Source organism: Eulemur rufifrons, chromosome 9, assembly GCF_041146395.1.
Source record: "Eulemur rufifrons isolate Redbay chromosome 9, OSU_ERuf_1, whole genome shotgun sequence".
NCBI classification, from domain to species: Eukaryota; Metazoa; Chordata; class Mammalia; order Primates; family Lemuridae; genus Eulemur; species Eulemur rufifrons.
The window spans coordinates 44035701-44054140 of record NC_090991.1 but is presented as its reverse complement, the minus strand read 5'-3'; the positions used below and the strand labels follow the sequence as shown (position 1 = coordinate 44054140).

The window sequence follows — 18440 nt, the reverse complement described above, 5'->3', positions numbered from 1 at the left end:
TTCAGATTTGTGGGATGCAATTAAAGAGATCCTAGGGGAAATTGGTAGCCTTTGATACTTATGTTAGAGAAGGAAAAACTAACTGCAAATTAGTTAGCAGGGTACATCTTAAGGAGTCAACCCGAAGAAGGGAAATATTAAAGCTAGGAGCAGATTTGATGAAATAGAAAACAAACATACCTTAGATACCATTATAATTCACAAACTTCTGATAAGATTATCAAGGGGGAAAAAGGGAAGAAAGCACAAATAACCAATATCAAGAATAAAAAAAGGGGCATACTAACCAATATTTCTGATTCTCTCTTATTAGCACTGGGGATTTTAAAGCATTCACAGGGTCCACTAACATAGTATTCAGGCTTCTTACACCCACTGAGAAAGGGGCCCACCGAGCTCCTTTTGGGTAGTGGGGAAAGGTTGGGAAGGAGAGACCACACTGACCTCAGCCATTAGGGCAAAGGCTACACTCTTAGGAAAAAGGATTTCTGGTTCTATTTATCACTGCACCTGTCGGTAAGGTGATGGGTAGAACCACATGATTTCTTAAGTTCTTCCTCTAATTTCAAGAACCAGATAATTCTATTTAAACTCTTCCACCAGAATAGAAAAAGAAAGAAATCTTGCAGATTATTATTTGAGTGTAAAACTGTTAATAAAACTTGATAAGTAGAAATAGACAAATAGAAAATTATGGTGGTATCTCCCTTATTAATATTTATCATTGATTAATAATTAATAGCAACTAGATGCATATACAAGAAATTAAAATATCAACAGGTATATTCAGGAGTAAATTAAAAGAATAATAAACCATGGCTCAATTGGCTTCACTCTAGGCATGGAAGACTTGTCCAATATTAGGAGATTATTAATACCATGCTATTTTAAGAAGTCAAAGAAAGGAAACTTTGATCATCTCATTAGATGCCAAGAAGGTATTTGTCTTAAGTTCATTATTAATTCTTGGTTTTCACAAATTCTTAGTTAAATAGGAATATATTAAGTCTTTTTTTGGTAAATATGTATTTCAAACCAGATTATCATGCTTTTTGGTGAAACTCAACATTCAGGTGAAACAAAACAAAGATGCCCACTAACACACTGTATTTTAACTTTTCCTGAAAGTACTGGCCAGTGCAGTTTGCCAAGAGAAATAAAACATATTAATATTGGAAAGATATATGCACAATTATTGTATCATATGCAGTTGCTCTAATCATGTACTTAGGAAACCCAAGAAAATTAACTGGAAGACTACCAGAAACAAAATGAAAAATAAGGTGGGAAGCATACTGAACAATCACTTTCATGTATACAAACAGTCTGAGTTAAAATAACAAATTAAGTAAACACATTTAATTTTGTTTGCTGTTCCCCACTAAAACTATGGCAAAGGGATTTTTTTTTTTTTTTTTTTTTTTTTTTTTTTTAGTTATAGACCCACAGGGACAGGAAGAACAGCAGAGAATACAGCACCAGTAAAATTTTGGAAGCAGTAATGCAGATGGACAAATGGTAATCTACCGAAGAAGGCCGTATCCCAAGTCAGTGGGGAAAACAGAATTTTTGTAGGTTATACCACATGGCCTTTAGAAAGAAGAAAAACAAGAAGTACAGAGCAGTCCATTTTGGATCATCTTGCTATACCATGCCCACTGTATACTGCAGTCCTACCAGACACCCTGATTGTGGTGAGCCCTTTATCTTCCAGGCCTTGCTCATGACCTCACTCACTGATTTCACCAAAAGAGTTCTAGTAAACTTTCCTGAAAGCTACAGCCAGACTGTGACCCAGAGAAAAGTTGGTTTTCTTGGGAACCTTCTTTAATAAGTGACAGTATTGCTCTTTTGCTCATGCAGCTTGTTTTATACTTGCTGCTGAGTTTTCAAAAGCCAAACTGTATTATTTGGGATACATGCATAGATGATAAAACTATAAGGAAAAGCAAGAGAATGTTTAACACAAAAGTTAGAAGAATGATTACTATGTGTGGGACACACAAGCTTCTGATGTATTGGTTATTGACAAAGTTTTATTTCTTAACCTGGTTGCATTTTATGTATTTTTAAAAATTATAATGAAAGAAAAGATTTTAGCAACAGCAATAACAACAACAAAAAAGCCTCAAACACCTAGGAATAAATTTAACAAGAAATATTCCAGGCCTGTTTAAAGCAGTCTTTAAAAGAATACTTTGTAAATCGGATTTTTCATCCTGAAGGCAGGGGAGGCTTGATTAAAATACTAATACTTCAACTAGAAAAATTAATGTGCAAGAATAACCAAAAAGGGAAATAGGTATTAGGAAAAAAAGGGAATAGATATTAGAGCATATTTTGAAGCTACAGTAATAAAAACAATTTGTCCTACAGAAGAAGCAAAGCAGTGGGATAAAATAGAGAATCCAGAAGTAGACCTAAACACGTGGAAATTTAGCTATGGTAGCATTTCACATCAGAAAGGAAAAGAGGGCATATTTGGGGACAATATCACGTAGGTCCAGGCCTTAATAAAAACACTCAGGTTGATAAAGATTTAAAAAGAATAAAACCCTTAAAAGAAAGAAAACTTCAATATGAAAGCATGAATTAATTTATGTTTTTGTTGTGATACTTTTCGTTTTAAACAGATAAAAAATCCAGATGCCATAGAGGAAAAAAGTGGATACATGTATTTAGAATTTAGTGGAAAAATACTATAATCAAACTCAAAAGACAGATAAACTGAGAAAAAATATTTATAACACAAATGGAAAATTTCCTTAATTGACCAAGACCTTTTATAGATGAAAAGGACTTCAGTACAGACAAGACAAAGGATTTAAACAGGCATTTTGCAGAAAAATAAATATGAAAGGCCAGTAGCCATAAAAAATGATTACTTCTCTAATAATTAAAGAAGTTTGGGATAGTATTTTTAACCTCTCAGTTGGACTAACAACTTAGAAGTTTGATACTAACTCAGCATGAGTGAAGGTGTGGGAAAGCCAGGTAGCTTTATAATTGATGATAGTGTGATTTGCACAATTTCTGTCAGCATTTTAAATACAAGGACTTTTGGACTCAGCCATCCCACCTCTGGGGATACAGAGAGATGCTCCCTAGGTTTACCAAGAAAGACATAAGACATCGTTTATTGTAGCTTTGAGTGGAATAGCAAAACAAACACAACAAAACTCTGATGCCAGGCATGGTGGTGCACACCTGTAATCCTAGCTACTTTTGAAGCTGAGGGTGAGGGGATCTCTTGAGCTGGGGAGTTCCAGGTTGCAGTGAGCTATGGATGGTGCCACTGCACTTCAGCCTGGGCAACAGAAAGAGACACTGTCACTTAAAAAACAAACAAACAACAATAACAAAAACCCCTGAGCACTACCTGGAGGTCAGGAGTAGGGTTGAAGCTCTGCCCCTTCTCCTGGTGGAGCTCTTAGTTGACAGTAGAGATATGAAAGGAAAGCCTGCCACCCGTGTGCCCACCAAGTATGTATGAAGTGACTGTCAGAGGCTGCAAAGTACCAACTTGGTGGGGCTTCTTTCCTGGGGCCTCCAGGCTATCAGCAATAGTAAAGGTTTCTGCCCAGCAAACAGGACTGAACTCCTACCGAGCTTACCTGTGCCACTGTTTCTCTCCTTAAGGAATTGTCTTGGTGGCCATGAGAACAACAGAAATTTACCCCAGGAGAGCTAGCATTACAGGTTAGCTATAACACTACCTACCTGGTCTGGCGTCCTCCACAAAGTGAAGCCTTTGTATTTGGCAGTGAGAAAATAACCTGTTTGCCTTGAGCACACCAAGAACACAAACTGAGGACCCTGACTAGCTGTGAGCTCCCAGGCTGTCACTGTGCTAGCATTCTCCACACAGTGCTCCGTTCCTGGCCATTGTCGGTGTAGATGGCTCAGTTGCTGTGCTGTACCTGGCCTTTCACAGGTGGATAAAAGCCAAGCCCACAAAAACTCTGAGAAATACTACTTGGTCTTGGCACAGTCAGTCCCTCCTTATGCCCGTGGGCTGAGTCTGTGAGGTCATCTACCATGCTATGCCTGTAGAGCTTGCCCTGCTCCTGAGTTCCCAGAGTGTTGGCCGATGTATAGTATTTGAGTCAGCAAGTTAGTTCCCAGTGAAAATCCACTCCCTTTCCCCTCCTCCCATCAATTTATGAGAAACTGTAAGAGCCTTATGAAGAATGTTTGCCATACTAGTTGTGTGCAATTAATAGGCATGAGCTTTCAGCCCAGGGAGGCTGTACTCTGGGGTCCTACAATCACAGGGACACAAAGCCTTCTGAAAGTGGGGAGGGAGCAAAGAAGGTGGGGGTGGGGGGGGGAGAGAGAGAGAGAGATATTTTTTGTGGGGAAATGGAGATAAAAAGAATTAAATCCCTTCCCACTTCTTTCCAACACCACTACCCCAAGTTGACAAAAGTTCTCTCATCTTTCCACATAGCTGTGCATAAGAAATTGGCTGCATCTGCTTAGGATGTGATAAAGCAGTTCTGCCACTAGAGCTCTTGATGAGAGGAGCTTCTCTCTTTATAGGTTTTGGTTCATGTCTCTGTTTATGAGAAATATTCCCATTCATGAAAATCTAATCATCTAAATATAGAGCCTCACCACAGGCCTGCCCCTTACCGGTAGGTGCAGTAATAACTCCTTTCCTGCCTGAGAATGAGTGTGGCCTGTGCATTATGTCTAATGATTGAAATCCTTCTTGTGCAAAAGTGGGAGCCCCTCAGGCCACTTTCTCTGTGGATGCAGGAAGCCTGAATACTATGTTAGTGGACCCTGTGAAGCCTTTAAAATCCCCAATGCTAGAGAGAATCAGAAATATTGGTTGATAAAATAAAAGTTTTGGGATTTGTTGGTGGGTTTTTTGGGAACGACAAAACTCTGGAAATAAAATATTCTTTAGGAAGGAAGTGGTTTAATAAATTACAGTACTTCCATGCAGTGGTATATTTTTTTAATTTTTTAAAAAGATCTGTATATTTGATATGGAAAGATCTTCTAGTATAATTATCCATTGATTAAAAACTGTAATTGTGTGTCTGTGCGTGTGTGTGTGCGTGTGTGTGTGTGCTGTCAGTACCCTTTGTGTAAACACATAATTGACTATATAAAGATATACATAAATGTTGGTAGATCTGTGAAAGTTTTAAGGAGTAACTTGTAAGTATTTCTTATGGAGAGGGATATGGAAAGGGTAGCACTTTTTGGTTTTGCTTTTTTGTACTCTTCTGATTTTTCCTATTATGGAATTTTGTATCTAATTTTTGTCAGTTGGGGTGTCTGGGTTTCTAGTAGGATTCTAATGGTGTTTGATTTTGTCTTCATAATTTTCAGTATTGCATTTATATCTTTTTTCAAAGTTTAATGTAACTGTCTCCTTATCCATGTATTCTTAGGTTACACAGGATGACATCAATTGAACGAGAAGAAAAGGAGAAAGTAAAAAAAAAAGAGAAAAAACAGGAAGAAGAAGAAACAATGCAGCAAGCTACGTGGGTAAAATATACATTTCCAGTTAAACATCAGGTAATTTTTATTTTAAAAATAAAATAAGGCCGGGCGTGGTGGCTCACGCCTGTAATCCTAGCACTCTGGGAGGCCGAGGCGAGTAGATCATTTGAGCTCAGGAGTTCGAGACCAGCCTGAACAAGAGTGAGACCCCCATCTCTACTAAAAGAAAAAATAGGAAGAAATTAGCTGGAAATATATGTAGAAAAAATTAGCTGGACATGGTGGCACATGCCTGTAGTCCCAGCTACTTGGGAGGCTGAGGCAGAAGGATTGCTTGAGCCCGGGAGTTTGAGGTTGCTGTGAGCTAGGCTGACGCCATGGCACCCTAACCTGGGCAATAGTGAGACTCTGTCTCATAAAATAAATAAAAAATAAAGTAGAATAGTGTTGCCATTTCTGAGCCTTTTATTTTGCAACTTTGAATACTTAATTTTGTTTTACTTTTGACACAGTCTTTTAATTAATATTGTTGGGACAGAGTACATCTTTCTGGCAATTTACATAGGTTTATCTTAATAGAATGTGGGAGGGTTATGAGACCAATTTGAAATTGGTATAAAACTGTAAAATTATGTTAAATTTTGCGTATTAAAAAAGACCTTTAAGTTCTTTCATCAATCTTTGATTCCCGGTAAAAATTAAATTGACTGATACATTTAATTAATTTGGCTGACTTTTGATCTTATTTGATAAAAATGTATAAAGCCATATATATGTGCTTTATAAGTATTGTCATTCTTATTTAATCAAAATGTTTTCACTCATACCAGGTTTGGAAACAAAAAGGAGAGGAGTACAGAGTGACAGGATATGGTGGTTGGAGCTGGATTAGTAAAACTCACGTTTATAGGTTTGTTCCTAAATTGCCAGGCAATACTAATGTGAATTACAGAAGGTCATTAGAAGGAAGTAAGTAATTAAAGTTTATTTTCCTACATAATTGTTTCTGATTTAATTTCCTATAAATTTGTTTATATTGAACATATTTTAGATAAAAGCATTTTTCTGGCATTTTTGGTAGTATATATGAAATTATCAATGTAGTTTAGTAATTACAAACTCTGAAGTTTTAAAAATTACTTTATCCGCAGGATTTTGTTATCTTGAGTTTCTGCTAAAGAAAGGTAATAGAGTAGAGCTTGTTTTTAAAAAATAGGTCTCAGCCACCTAATTATGGCTTTTCAAAATCTTAAATTCAGTACTAGTTGACTTCTTGAGGAGTCCTGTATCTGGTAACCTCAGCATTATTGCACCTAACAAAACCAGGCAGGAAATGACAGAGGCATCTGTAACACTGTCACATAAATGAGCTATTAATTCAGTTTTTACTACTGGCTAACAAACTTCAGTAGAGTCAGAACTCTGGAAGTGAACTGCTCTAATAAGAAACCACAGACTTTTTAACTTGTGTTAAATAAGCAAATTAGTTCATGGCAATGCTAAGTGACATAGTCAAGTTAACACAGATAGGGAGTAATAAAACCCTGGCAGAACCCATGTCCCCTGGCTTTCTTGCCATTTTTGCTCTCTACCATGCAGTCTCTCCTTTGTTATCCAAACAATTCTCAAAAGCAATTCTGTTAGCTATGCAATATACTTTGCCAGTTGATACTGTGGTCTGTTTCCTCCTATGAAACCTACGTAAGGAGATTATGTAGTATGCAATAAGTAGTGTTGTACTTAACTAGCTAAAACTTATTTGGTTTCTTTGTAAATGGTTCTTGTGCAACCTGAACTGGTAGATTTGTGAAACCGTTAACATAGGAAAGTTATCATTGGTTTATCTTTTAACAAGAAAAATAAGTATTTTATAAGGCTCACTGGAAATTATTTTATAGGATCTAGGAGCATGATGGACATAGTAGATGCTGAAAAATATTTCTGTTTACTAAATAGAAATATTTAATACTTGATTCTCTTTTCTAATTATATTTAGATTAAGTATCCATTATAATAATTTCCAAAAGATCATTATAGTTTTCCTTTTATTACCATTTTATTGCTCCAGTTATCCATGTGACACCTAGAATTATAGAGAACTTTTTGTTTAATTGTATTTGGCTTGATTTGTCCTGTGTAATAAAATCCAGATGATCAACATACAGAATATTTAGGCTTTTGCAGACTTATTGTAGATCCACTTTACTTAGCATAAGATTTTCCATTGTTCAAATTCTGGACTTTATCTAGTCGGGAACCAGGTTGGTCTTTCTTGAGCCTTTCCTTCCAGGTAGGAACAGGCAAGAAAGCAGCAATGCACATTGTGCAGGGCTCTGGGCTTAGCTTAACTACAGAAAAGGAATTACAGTGATGGCAACAGTAACCACCAATTAATGATGTCAGAACTATTGGTACTTGTAATAATGACTGATCTAGTATGATCATGTGGTAGAGGACAGATGTGTTGAAAAACAGAGAAATGCAGTTTAGGGAACACTTGACCCAGTGTCAGAAGACCATAGCATTAGACTTGTGTGGCTGCTGACTGTGTGTCCCTTATCTCTAACCTCTAGTGAAGCTCTAAGGCTATGCATTTGTGTTGCACATTAATTTTTAGGCTTTAATAAAGAATATATATGGGATATTCTTTATGTTAAGAAGACCTTTAAGGGGGAAAAACTCAAACATTTTATAGTTGCCTATTTTAATTATCAGGATTCTCACAGCTGTTGAGGCGCTACCATTGGCATATAAAGCTCATTTAGAGCAGCTTGAAAACTGAAAAAATATCACCCAATTGTTTTTAAATAAACAAAGAAGGATTAAATGAGGAAATGTCAGTTTAGTTTTTTATCCTTTTGTTACCAATGAGGTCCAGATACAGCCTGTTACCCTTTTCTGTGATTCTTTTCTTCTTTTACCAGTATCTTGCTGGTACTATTTTTTTGTACTCTTTTTTTCCCTCAGCCAAACCTTTCTGGAAGAAATCATTTACATTAAAAAAAAAAAAAAAAAAAAAAAGATACACTTTGCTAAATCCTTGGGATGTTTAGGTTCAAGTGAAAAAGAAAGTAAAAGGTAGAAAAATGCCTATGAAGGCCCAAGATAAGATTCATCTAGCCAGTAATTCTGGGTTTGGGGGTTTGATTTTTTTTTTTTCTTCATTATCAAAAATCTGAAACTGCATAAATGTAGAGAAAATAGAATAATGAACTCCCATGTAACCATCATTCAGCTTTAACAGTAATCAGATTCTGTCATTCTTGTTTCAATTGTTGCTGCCCACATTTTTAATCCTGCAACATTTTAAAACATCCCCAAAATCATACCGTCTCACCAAAAGAAGTTCAGTATCTATCTCTAAGTGAAATGCACATTTTCCTCATGACTGTCATGCCATTATCACATTCAGTAAATTAACTGTAATTAACAAATGAATCATCTGATTCTCAGTCCATATTCCAATCGCCCTTGTTGTCTTAGAGACATCTTTTTACTGTTGGGAGTAAATCAGGTCCAAAGAAGGCCACATACCGCATTTGATTATTTCTCTTAAGTCTTTTATTCTGTGCTATAAACTTAAGTGTTCTTAATCTGGGGTTCATGAGGCCCTCAAGTAGTCCAGGAATCCATTGAAGTAGATTACAAAAGTTTGTATACATAGTTTTTTTCTGAATAGTGGGTCACAGCATTTGTCTAATAGGGCTCTGTGATGTGCAGTAAATTGGGAACCAATGGTGCACACTTTCTGGAATCACTGAACAGATTGAGATAATTTTTCATACACAAAGATTTCTGAAACACGTCCAGAATTCAGTGGTAACTTTTGTACTTTAGGTCAGCCAGACTTACAGGAAAGTATATGGTACCTTCGACTTTTGTCTTACTTTGTTTTAGAAAATATGAAATATAACTTGCAGGAAAATACTTATTTCCACTAAACTAGATATATTAAAGTAAATTGTTAACGTTGGAAATATCTTTAATTACCATATACATGGTTATTTTTAGCCAAAAATAATATGGATGAAAATATGGATGAATCAGATAAAAGAAAAAGTCCACAAAGCCCCCCCAAAATAAAAACAGAACCTGATTCTGAGAAAGACGAGGTAAAAGATTCAGATGCTACAAAAGGGGCAGACCAAAGTGAAATGGATATCTCAAAGATTACTGAGAAGAAGGACCCAGGTAAGGAGAGTTGAGTGTGGAAGGCGGCCTGGGGGTGATAATGCATGGATCAGGTTCCCACAGTAGGAAAGGTACTGCATTTTCTTGATAACAGCTTTATTCAAATATAGTTCATGTACCATATAATTCACCCAATCAAAGTGTAAATTCAGTGGTTTCTACCATTACCACAGTCAATTTTAGAACATTTTCATAATCTCAAAAGGAAGCCTCATACCCAGTAGCAGTTGCTTCCCAAATGCCCCCAGCCCACCAATCTCCTCCTGTCTCTATGGATGTACCTATTTTGGACAATCCATATAAGTGGAATCAGATAATATGTGGTCCTTTATGGCTGGCTTCTTTCATTTAGCATGTTTTCAAGGTTCATCCATGTGGTAGCATGTATCAGTACTTTATTCCTTTTTATTTCTGGATAATAATCCATTGTGTGGTTATGCATATTTTATTTAGTCATCAGTTGATGGACATTTGGGCTGTTTTCACTTTTTGGTTATTATGAATAATGCTGCTATGAACTTTCGTGTACATGTTTTTTTGTGGACATACGTTTTCACTTCTCTTGGAGATGTACCTAGGAGTGGAATTACTGGATCATATGGTAACTCTATGTTTATCTTTTCAGGAACTTGCATTGTCTTTTGTAACAAGTAGTTTTTTAAAAAGTAGATGAGCTAGATGATGTATGTGCCAAAAGATATTTTATAACCATAAAAGACTATATATAATCATATATGAAGGTATTGGGGTATACAATAGCCTCTCACATACTGAGTAATTTTTCATTATGGTATTCTATCATTTTTAGATAATAAGAATCAGAATATTTAAATATTTGGAATATGTGTGTTTTTTAACCTTTTATAAAGTTTAGCCCTGTCCACTGACCAATTTAATCATATATCAGGAACTTTGATATATATAGATATTTATATTTGAGCTCTAGAGTGAAAATGAGAAATATAGGTACTTTTTGAAATAAAAATAGTCTCATGAATTCCTCATTTCAGAGTAAAAATTACATTTATGTAAATGTCTTTTTTTTTTTTTCCCACAGATGTAAAAGAACTTCTAGATTCCGACAATGATAAATTTTTCAAGGAAGAACCAATGGAAATAGATGATGATGTGAAAACAGAGTCACATATAAATTGTCAGGAAAGTTCTCAAGTAGATGTAGTCAATGTCAGTGAGGGTTTTCACCTAAGGACTAGTTATAAAAAGAAAACAAAATCATCTAAACTAGATGGACTTCTTGAAAGGAGAATTAAACAGTTTACACTGGAAGAAAAACAGCGCCTTGAAAAAATGAAATTGGATAGTGGAATGAAGGGCATGGGAAAGACTTCTGCAGGTTCTCTGAAAAGTCTCTCTGAGTCACCAGTAACAACAAAAGCAAAAGAAGGATGTCAAAGTGACTTACTTAGACAAGAACAAAGCCCTAATGCAAGTAATGATAAATCTGAGGACTCTATTCAGGGATGTTCACAAAGTGATTCCTCAGTTCTTGGACTCAGTGGTCCTAGTCATACCACAAACAAACTTTATCCAAAGGATGAAGTGTTAGATGATGTAACCATTCAAAACCCAGAGACAAACTGTCAGAAACAAAATTCTGTTGAAAATGACATAGAAGAGAATCTCTCTGAACCTGCCAGTAAAGGCCAGGAACCCAATAAGATTAAAACAAAAGGAAATGATTTTTTTATTGATGACTCTAAACTAGCCAATGCAGATGATATTGGTACTTTGATCTATAAGAACAAAAAACCACTCATACAGGAGGATAATGACACCATTCTTTCTTCTTCTAAGAGTACTTTACTTTCATCAGTACCTAAAAGTGCCAGTGATAGAGATGCCCCATCTCTGTCGAAAGCAATGGACTTTGAAGGAAAACTGGGATGTGACTCTGAATATAATAGCACTTTGGAAAATAGTTCTGATACTATGTCTATTCAAGATAGCAGTGAAGAAGATATGATTGTTCAGAATAGCAATGAAAGTATTTCTGAGAAGTTCATAACTCAAGAACAAGGTATTGAAGGCTTGGAGCCATTGAAATATGAGTTTGTTTCTGCTAAATCCACTGGAAGCTGTGATGACACGCTGCAGGGTAAGGTAACTGAAGCAAATGGTAAAAAACCAAGTCAGCAGCAGAAATTAGAAGAGAAATCAATTAATAAATGTATTGATCAAATAAACCTAAAAAATATCACTGACAAAAAGAATAATGAAAATCGAGAGTCTGAAAAGAAAGGACAGAAAACAAGTACATTTCAAATAAATGGAAAAGACAATAAACCTAAAGTATATTTGAAAGGTGACTGCTTGAAGGAAATTTCTGAGAGTAAAATAGTAAGTGGTCATGTTGAACCAAAGGTTAATAACATAAACAAAATAATCCCTGAAAATGATGTTAAGTCATTGACTGTTAAAGAATCTGCTGTAAAACCATTCATTAATGGTGATGTCATCATGGAAGATTTTAATGAAAAAAACAACTCAGAGACAAAATCATGTTTTCTGAGTTCTTCAGTTGCTGAAGGTGACTACCAAGATAGCCTTGAGACCCTGCCATCAACCAAAGAGTCTGACAGAACACATTCTACCACGCCTCCACCATCTTGCCCAAAAAGCAATTCAGTCAACCAGGTAGAAGATATGGAAATTGAAACCTTAGAAGTTAAGAAAATTACTCCATCACCTATTACTTCCGGAGAGGAATCCAATCTCAGTAATGATTTTATTGATGAAAACAGTCTGCCTACCAACAAAGATGAAAATGTCAACGGAGAATCTAAAAGAAAAACAGTCATCACAGAAGTCACCACAATGACATCCATGGTGGCCACAGAATCAAAAACTGTGATCAAGGTAGAAAAAGGTGATAAGCAAACTCTGGTCTCTTCCACAGAAAATTGTGCCAAATCCACTGTCACAACCACTACCACAACAGTAACAAAGCTTTCCACGCCCTCCACAGGCAGCAGTGTGGACATCATCTCTGTTAAGGAACAGAGCAAAACTGTGGTCACCACGACAGTGACAGACTCCCTGACCACCACAGGAGGCACACTGGTAACATCTATGACTGTGAGCAAAGAGTATTCCACAAGAGACAAAGTGAAACTGATGAAATTTTCAAGACCAAAGAAGACTCGTTCAGGTACAGCTCTGCCATCCTATAGAAAGTTTATTACCAAGAGCAGCAAGAAGAGCATATTTGTTTTGCCTAACGATGACTTAAAAAAGTTGGCCAGAAAAGGAGGAATCCGAGAAGTCCCATATTTTAATTACAACGCAAAACCTGCTTTGGATATATGGCCATATCCTTCTCCTAGACCAACCTTTGGTATCACTTGGAGGTATGTACTTTAAAATGTATCTGAGGGAGGGAGAAAATTTTAAAATAATTATCTCATAAGAGTATCTCATTTTTGAAAAAAATGAGATTATAATAGAGATAAGACAGGGAAGCATATATTTAATGGCCAGAGTTAGTAATGGAATTAAGATACAGGAAGCTTCCAGCTCAGCCACCTGGTAGGTACTAAAGTTTACTTAGGGAAAAATGTTTAAAAACTTAAAATTTAAGGGAATCCTTTAAAATGAAATTCAGTTTTAACTTTCACAAGACAAAAGAAACATGTTGGCCGGGCACGGTGGCTCATGCCTGTAGTTCCAGCTACCTGGGAGGCTGAGGCAGGAGGATCACTGGAGCCCAGGAATTTCAGGTTGCAGCGAGCTATGATGACACCATTGCCCTCTAGCCAGGGCAACAGAGTCTCACTCTGTCTCCAAAGAAAAAAAAGGAACATATCAAATGTGATTGTTTTTGTGGTTTAACTTTCCAAGTTATTGCCATATATTTGCCCCGGGAAGAAGATAATCACAGAATTGGATATTCACCAACTTGTTGGAATGTTTGTATTTTATTTCTGTTAGATAATTCATAAAACCATAAGACATAAGGAAAAATGCCTGTAAATTTCATGAGGCTCATTATAATATGGAAATCTTCCTGATGTGATTTATTTGCAGGATAAGCATTTGTTTTGGAGTTCTCTGTTACTTTATGTATGAACAGGTAGTATCTAGATTACTTAGGAATTTTTTAAAACCCAGAAATAGTCCTAATGTAAAATTTTCTGGGCACTTTAGGTTTGGGGGGGGTGAGTCATAAGTATGTAGCCTTGGCAGTTGTGAAATCATATAGTTTTATATTGGGAAGGAATCTTAGAAATTCTTACGTTTTGTAGATGTGCAATAATTTGCGTCCGGCTACAGAGAGACAGTTGGGAAGGAATAGTGCCCAGTTTTTGTAAATCCCAGTCTGGTACTTTATCTGTTATATCACATGTCACATATGTCCTTGCTTTTACCTTTTTTATGTCCCTGTCTTTATCTTTTCACCCTTATAATTGAGAAGGATGGAACATAAATATTGAAAAGATAAGAGTTCTGGGAACATCCTTAGAAATCAGTATTGATCTTAGTTGCAGTTAGATTTTGCTAGGATTCTGAAATTATTTCAGCAAGTTACTGAGCAAACTTCATTTCTTTTTAGGCTTCATTTCTGTGTGTCTTTTAATATGTTTCCAATTACTTTAAGTTAAAAAATAACACTTTGTTTCCTTTATATGACAATCAGCTAGTAGTAGACCAAAAAAGAATGTAAATAAGTGCTCTCTATAAAGGAATTCATTTATTAATACGACCATAGCTTGTTTGACCAAGTTTTTTATAACTCATCTTTTGATTTGAAATAAAGTATCATCACTCCATTACACATTCAATAGAGACAGCTGAAAAGTACAATTTCTCTGCAGGGCCTGCAATGAAGGATTTGCAGAATCCTGCAGGGAATCAAGGAACTCTTCATTACAGTTCATGGATTTATAGGATTACTCTGCACTTTTCTGCTTTCTTCATTGAGAGCGGTCCCAAAATGTATCCTTGACTGTCCTGCAGGTAACTTCTTTCCCACTGGAAAAGTTACTATGTACAAATACTTTAATTAAAATGACCTGGCAGTTGTGGAGGCCAACCTTTCTGCTCGTTTGTATTCTTAAATGGAGGGTAGGCTCAACTGGGAAGCACTCTCCGGGAGAACTAGGCCCCAGTCCTGATCCAGTGTTGCTCAGGGCCTTGTTCTGCATGGCTGAGTTTCAGGAGCCCTCAATTACCGTGTTTTAATATGCACTGTGGCACAATTTGTATTACCTGTTTTCTCATTTTTTTAATGGAAGGAAATACCTTCCTGTACATTTTAAACAGATACTGCCCTCAAATATATGCTAACATCTTAATTTGCTGAAACAAATTTTAGAGAAGCATAACCTCTTCTATCTGATGGAGGCATGGGTTAATACATAAATTGTTCTTGACTTTAGAATGCCTTTTTAAAAACATATCGCTGTTAAAAAACCATGCATGTGAAATATATTTTTATACTAACACTTGAATAAAATGTCTGGTGATAAGAATAGGGGCTAAGAATGCCAAAGACACATGTATGATCTTTATTAATCTAATGATAAGGCTGAAGAATATTGAAAACTTGTCTCATAGGCTCGTTAGGACCTTCGTCCCTCCACGCTGTCTGTTCCCTTGTACCCATTTTCCCCAGGCCGTGATTCTGTGCTTCATTATCACTTATGGACTAGCAGTTGTCCTCCGCAGTGCTGCCATAGGGGGACGGACATTCTGACTGAGCTAAGGGACTTGCTAGCTACTGCAGGGAGGGGGAGGGAAAGGACGGGAAAGCATTTATCACTGTAGATCACGTCCAGGGGAAGTACTTGCCTTTACAACCCGTCCAATACTGAATAAATCTCAGAGGACTTAATATACATAGGTTTTAATGCTCTTCTTTAATCCTTCAATTTAGTGCAGCACATTCTGGCTTACGCCTTCCTCTCTCGTGCCAGCTTCATCTCTTTCTGTACTGCCACACCCCTTCCCTCCGGCCATAACACACTGGATATGGTTTCTGGGAACAAGTGTGTGCTCTTGCACACTTCCCTCCTTAGCATATGTGTGCCCCTCACCTTCAGTCAGCCCTCCTCACACCCTCAATTTGTCCTTTGAGACTCCAGCAAAGCTCTGATCCCCGTCCCTGAGCCTAATCTGATGTCCCTCCCTTACACTTTTCTCTCTTACAGCTCCTTGAGAACAGAGAGACAGATCTAGTTCACTTCTGTGTCCCCAGCTCTTTTAACATAGTCTAACACTCAAACATTTTTGCATGAGTGATTGAATGAGCAGGCCAATATAATGCATGAGGTGTGTTCCTTCCCTGGTGTTATTTCAATTTTAAAATAGGGATGATTTAAAGTTATTATTTGACCATAGAGCGTGATTGGGGGCAGAAGAGAGAGAATGAGGATGAACTTTTCTTTCCAAATAAATGTTCATTTGCCTTCTCTCATGAGACTAAAGTTCCCTAGGAATTTCTATGGGTGGTTTGAAAGCGGCAGACGCTTTCCTCACTTGGAGCATCCCTGCATTAGTTAACATTTCTCCTCTAATTTAGGAGTTCTTTCCCGGTAGGTGATTTATAATGTAATAACACAATGAGGAAAATCATGGTGTCACAAGGGGAGATAGGAAGTTAAAAAGCTTTTTGGCTAGAGCTTTCTCTTTCTCACATTGTCCATTTTTCCAAAGGAATACTAATAATAGAAAGCATTACCTTTCAAATACAAACTTGTCTAAGATTTACCTTCCACATCTGTTAGAGGAGGAAATTATTTTCATTTTATAGGCTTTATCTACACTGCAATCAACAATGTATTCATTTAAGTAGTATAAAAATGTCAACAAAGTATTTTAATTACACAAAGACCCTAATGGAGAGTTGACAGCCTAAGGCTGCTTTAAAATGTTTTATAGTGAATTCCATTTTAGGACATGATGTTCATGTGGTTAAATAAATTCATTTTGAAATGTCTGTTTAGTATTATTTTTTAAAAGAATGTCTAAAATGTTCAATAACTTTATACACGATGCTTAGAAAAAACACAAACATGGATGGGCATTAGAAAAACAAAACAAAAAAACCCACAAACACAGATTTTTTTTTTGTCTCCTGATTAGTAACAAATATAGTACTACCTTTTTCTAATATTTTATTATTTGTTGTAGGATTCCAAAACAATACTAATGTCAAAGTTCTATTAATATTAGCAGTATTCATCATCCAGTAGTTCATGGTTTGAAGAGCCACCATTTGGATACAAAATTTTGTGTCCATTTGGAAAAATCGTATCAGATTTTTAAGGTGGTTTTGTTTTGCCTTTTGAGAAAATTTAAACATGTCCAGGTTTTTCATTTTAGCAAAAATTAATCAGTTCTGATTTTTCCTTTTTGAAAACTCCTCTGTCACATTTAGTAACAATTATTTATTTCTCTGTGTTTGCTCTTCATAATTTTCATAACATTTTAGAATTGGACTAAATTTATAAAATTTTCACAAATTATTGCCTTATCAACCTTACTGTGGAACACACTCACTTTATGAATTTATATGGCATTTAAAGTGAATATAGACCCTTTTTAAGTGTTAGATGCATGTTATGCCTATGAGCAAAAAAGTTCTTTTTTAAAGAAACAGATAATACCAAAGTCTGAACAAAACCATGTTATAAATACTGAAGTCATAATGAGGACAAGGAACACAATGCTTCAGTTTCGTAGAAAGAGAGAGAGAGAGAAAGTGTGTGTGTGCGTGTATGTATAAGTATATATATATGGATTTCTTGGGTTTTTCTTTCAGATACAGACTTCAGACCGTGAAGTCCTTAGCTGGAGTGAGCCTGATGTTACGGTTACTGTGGGCAAGTCTGAGATGGGATGACATGGCAGCCAAGGCTCCTCCAGGAGCAGGGACTACACGGACAGGTAATGGGGGTTACTTTCTAATTTAAGTTTAAATGATAAAATCACTTGACCATTCACTTAATTTTAAGCATCTTTGTTATTTATTAAAATAAAACGCTTGTATTTTAAAAATACAGCTTTGCTAAAGTACGACACATGCTATAAAACCCGAGAGGCATGGGGGGGCTCACATTATAAGGTGAGTCACTTATTCATGAACCGTCTACATTTTTTTTTAAAGATAGTTTTTTATTGTAGAGTATAAGTCATAAACTAAGACTTCTAGAACCCTATGTGTGTTGCTTCTGTCTTAGGCTTTTTGTTATTTTGACTGAGTTTTGGTACCAGGAGCTAAGCTATGCCCAGCAGCATTTTGTTCCGTTTAAAAATTTTCAGGGAGAAAGAAGTATTGTTGCAGTCTAGCAGTGATCCTGTAGTCACTAATTAATCAAATGCTTCCAAAAGTATTTTCCACGTGTGTCTCTTTTTTAAAACACCAGATGATGTACCTTTTTAGTCTCTGAGTATTTTAGGTGGTTATTAATACTTTGTGAATTAAATCACCATAGAAACATCTGAAACTGAAATCACAACAACTGAAATAATTAAGAGGCGAGATGTTGGTCCTTATGGCATTCGATCTGAGTATTGTATCAGGAAAATCATTTGCCCCATTGGAGTTCCAGAAGCACCAAAAGGTAAGGAATGGAAAGAATTCTGTTCTCCCATTGTTGACCTGTCAGCCATATCTTTTATGAATTGAAATTTGATTGTAATTGTTTCCTATAACTGTGTTCAACTTAAGAAAAACATTTTTCGTAACTGCTATATTTATTTTTTATTTATTTATTTATTTATAACTGGTGTATTTTTAAAATGATATTTAAGTGATAAACATAACA

The 18440-nt window shown here is 36.0% G+C and overlaps 1 protein-coding gene across 3 annotated transcripts in view; it reads left to right on the top strand.

The window, feature by feature from the left end:
• The window catches only part of BPTF (bromodomain PHD finger transcription factor), a 125261-nt gene that overhangs the window by 67765 nt on the left and 39056 nt on the right, over positions 1-18440 (top strand). For all 3 annotated transcript variants that reach the window (XM_069482784.1, XM_069482786.1, XM_069482783.1), the window contains 6 exons: positions 5409-5538; positions 6294-6432; positions 9475-9654; positions 10712-13022; positions 17435-17559; positions 18108-18236. In XM_069482784.1, the coding sequence (XP_069338885.1) occupies positions 5409-5538; positions 6294-6432; positions 9475-9654; positions 10712-13022; positions 17435-17559; positions 18108-18236 (3014 nt within the window). The remainder of the gene's footprint in view (positions 1-5408; positions 5539-6293; positions 6433-9474; positions 9655-10711; positions 13023-17434; positions 17560-18107; positions 18237-18440) is intronic.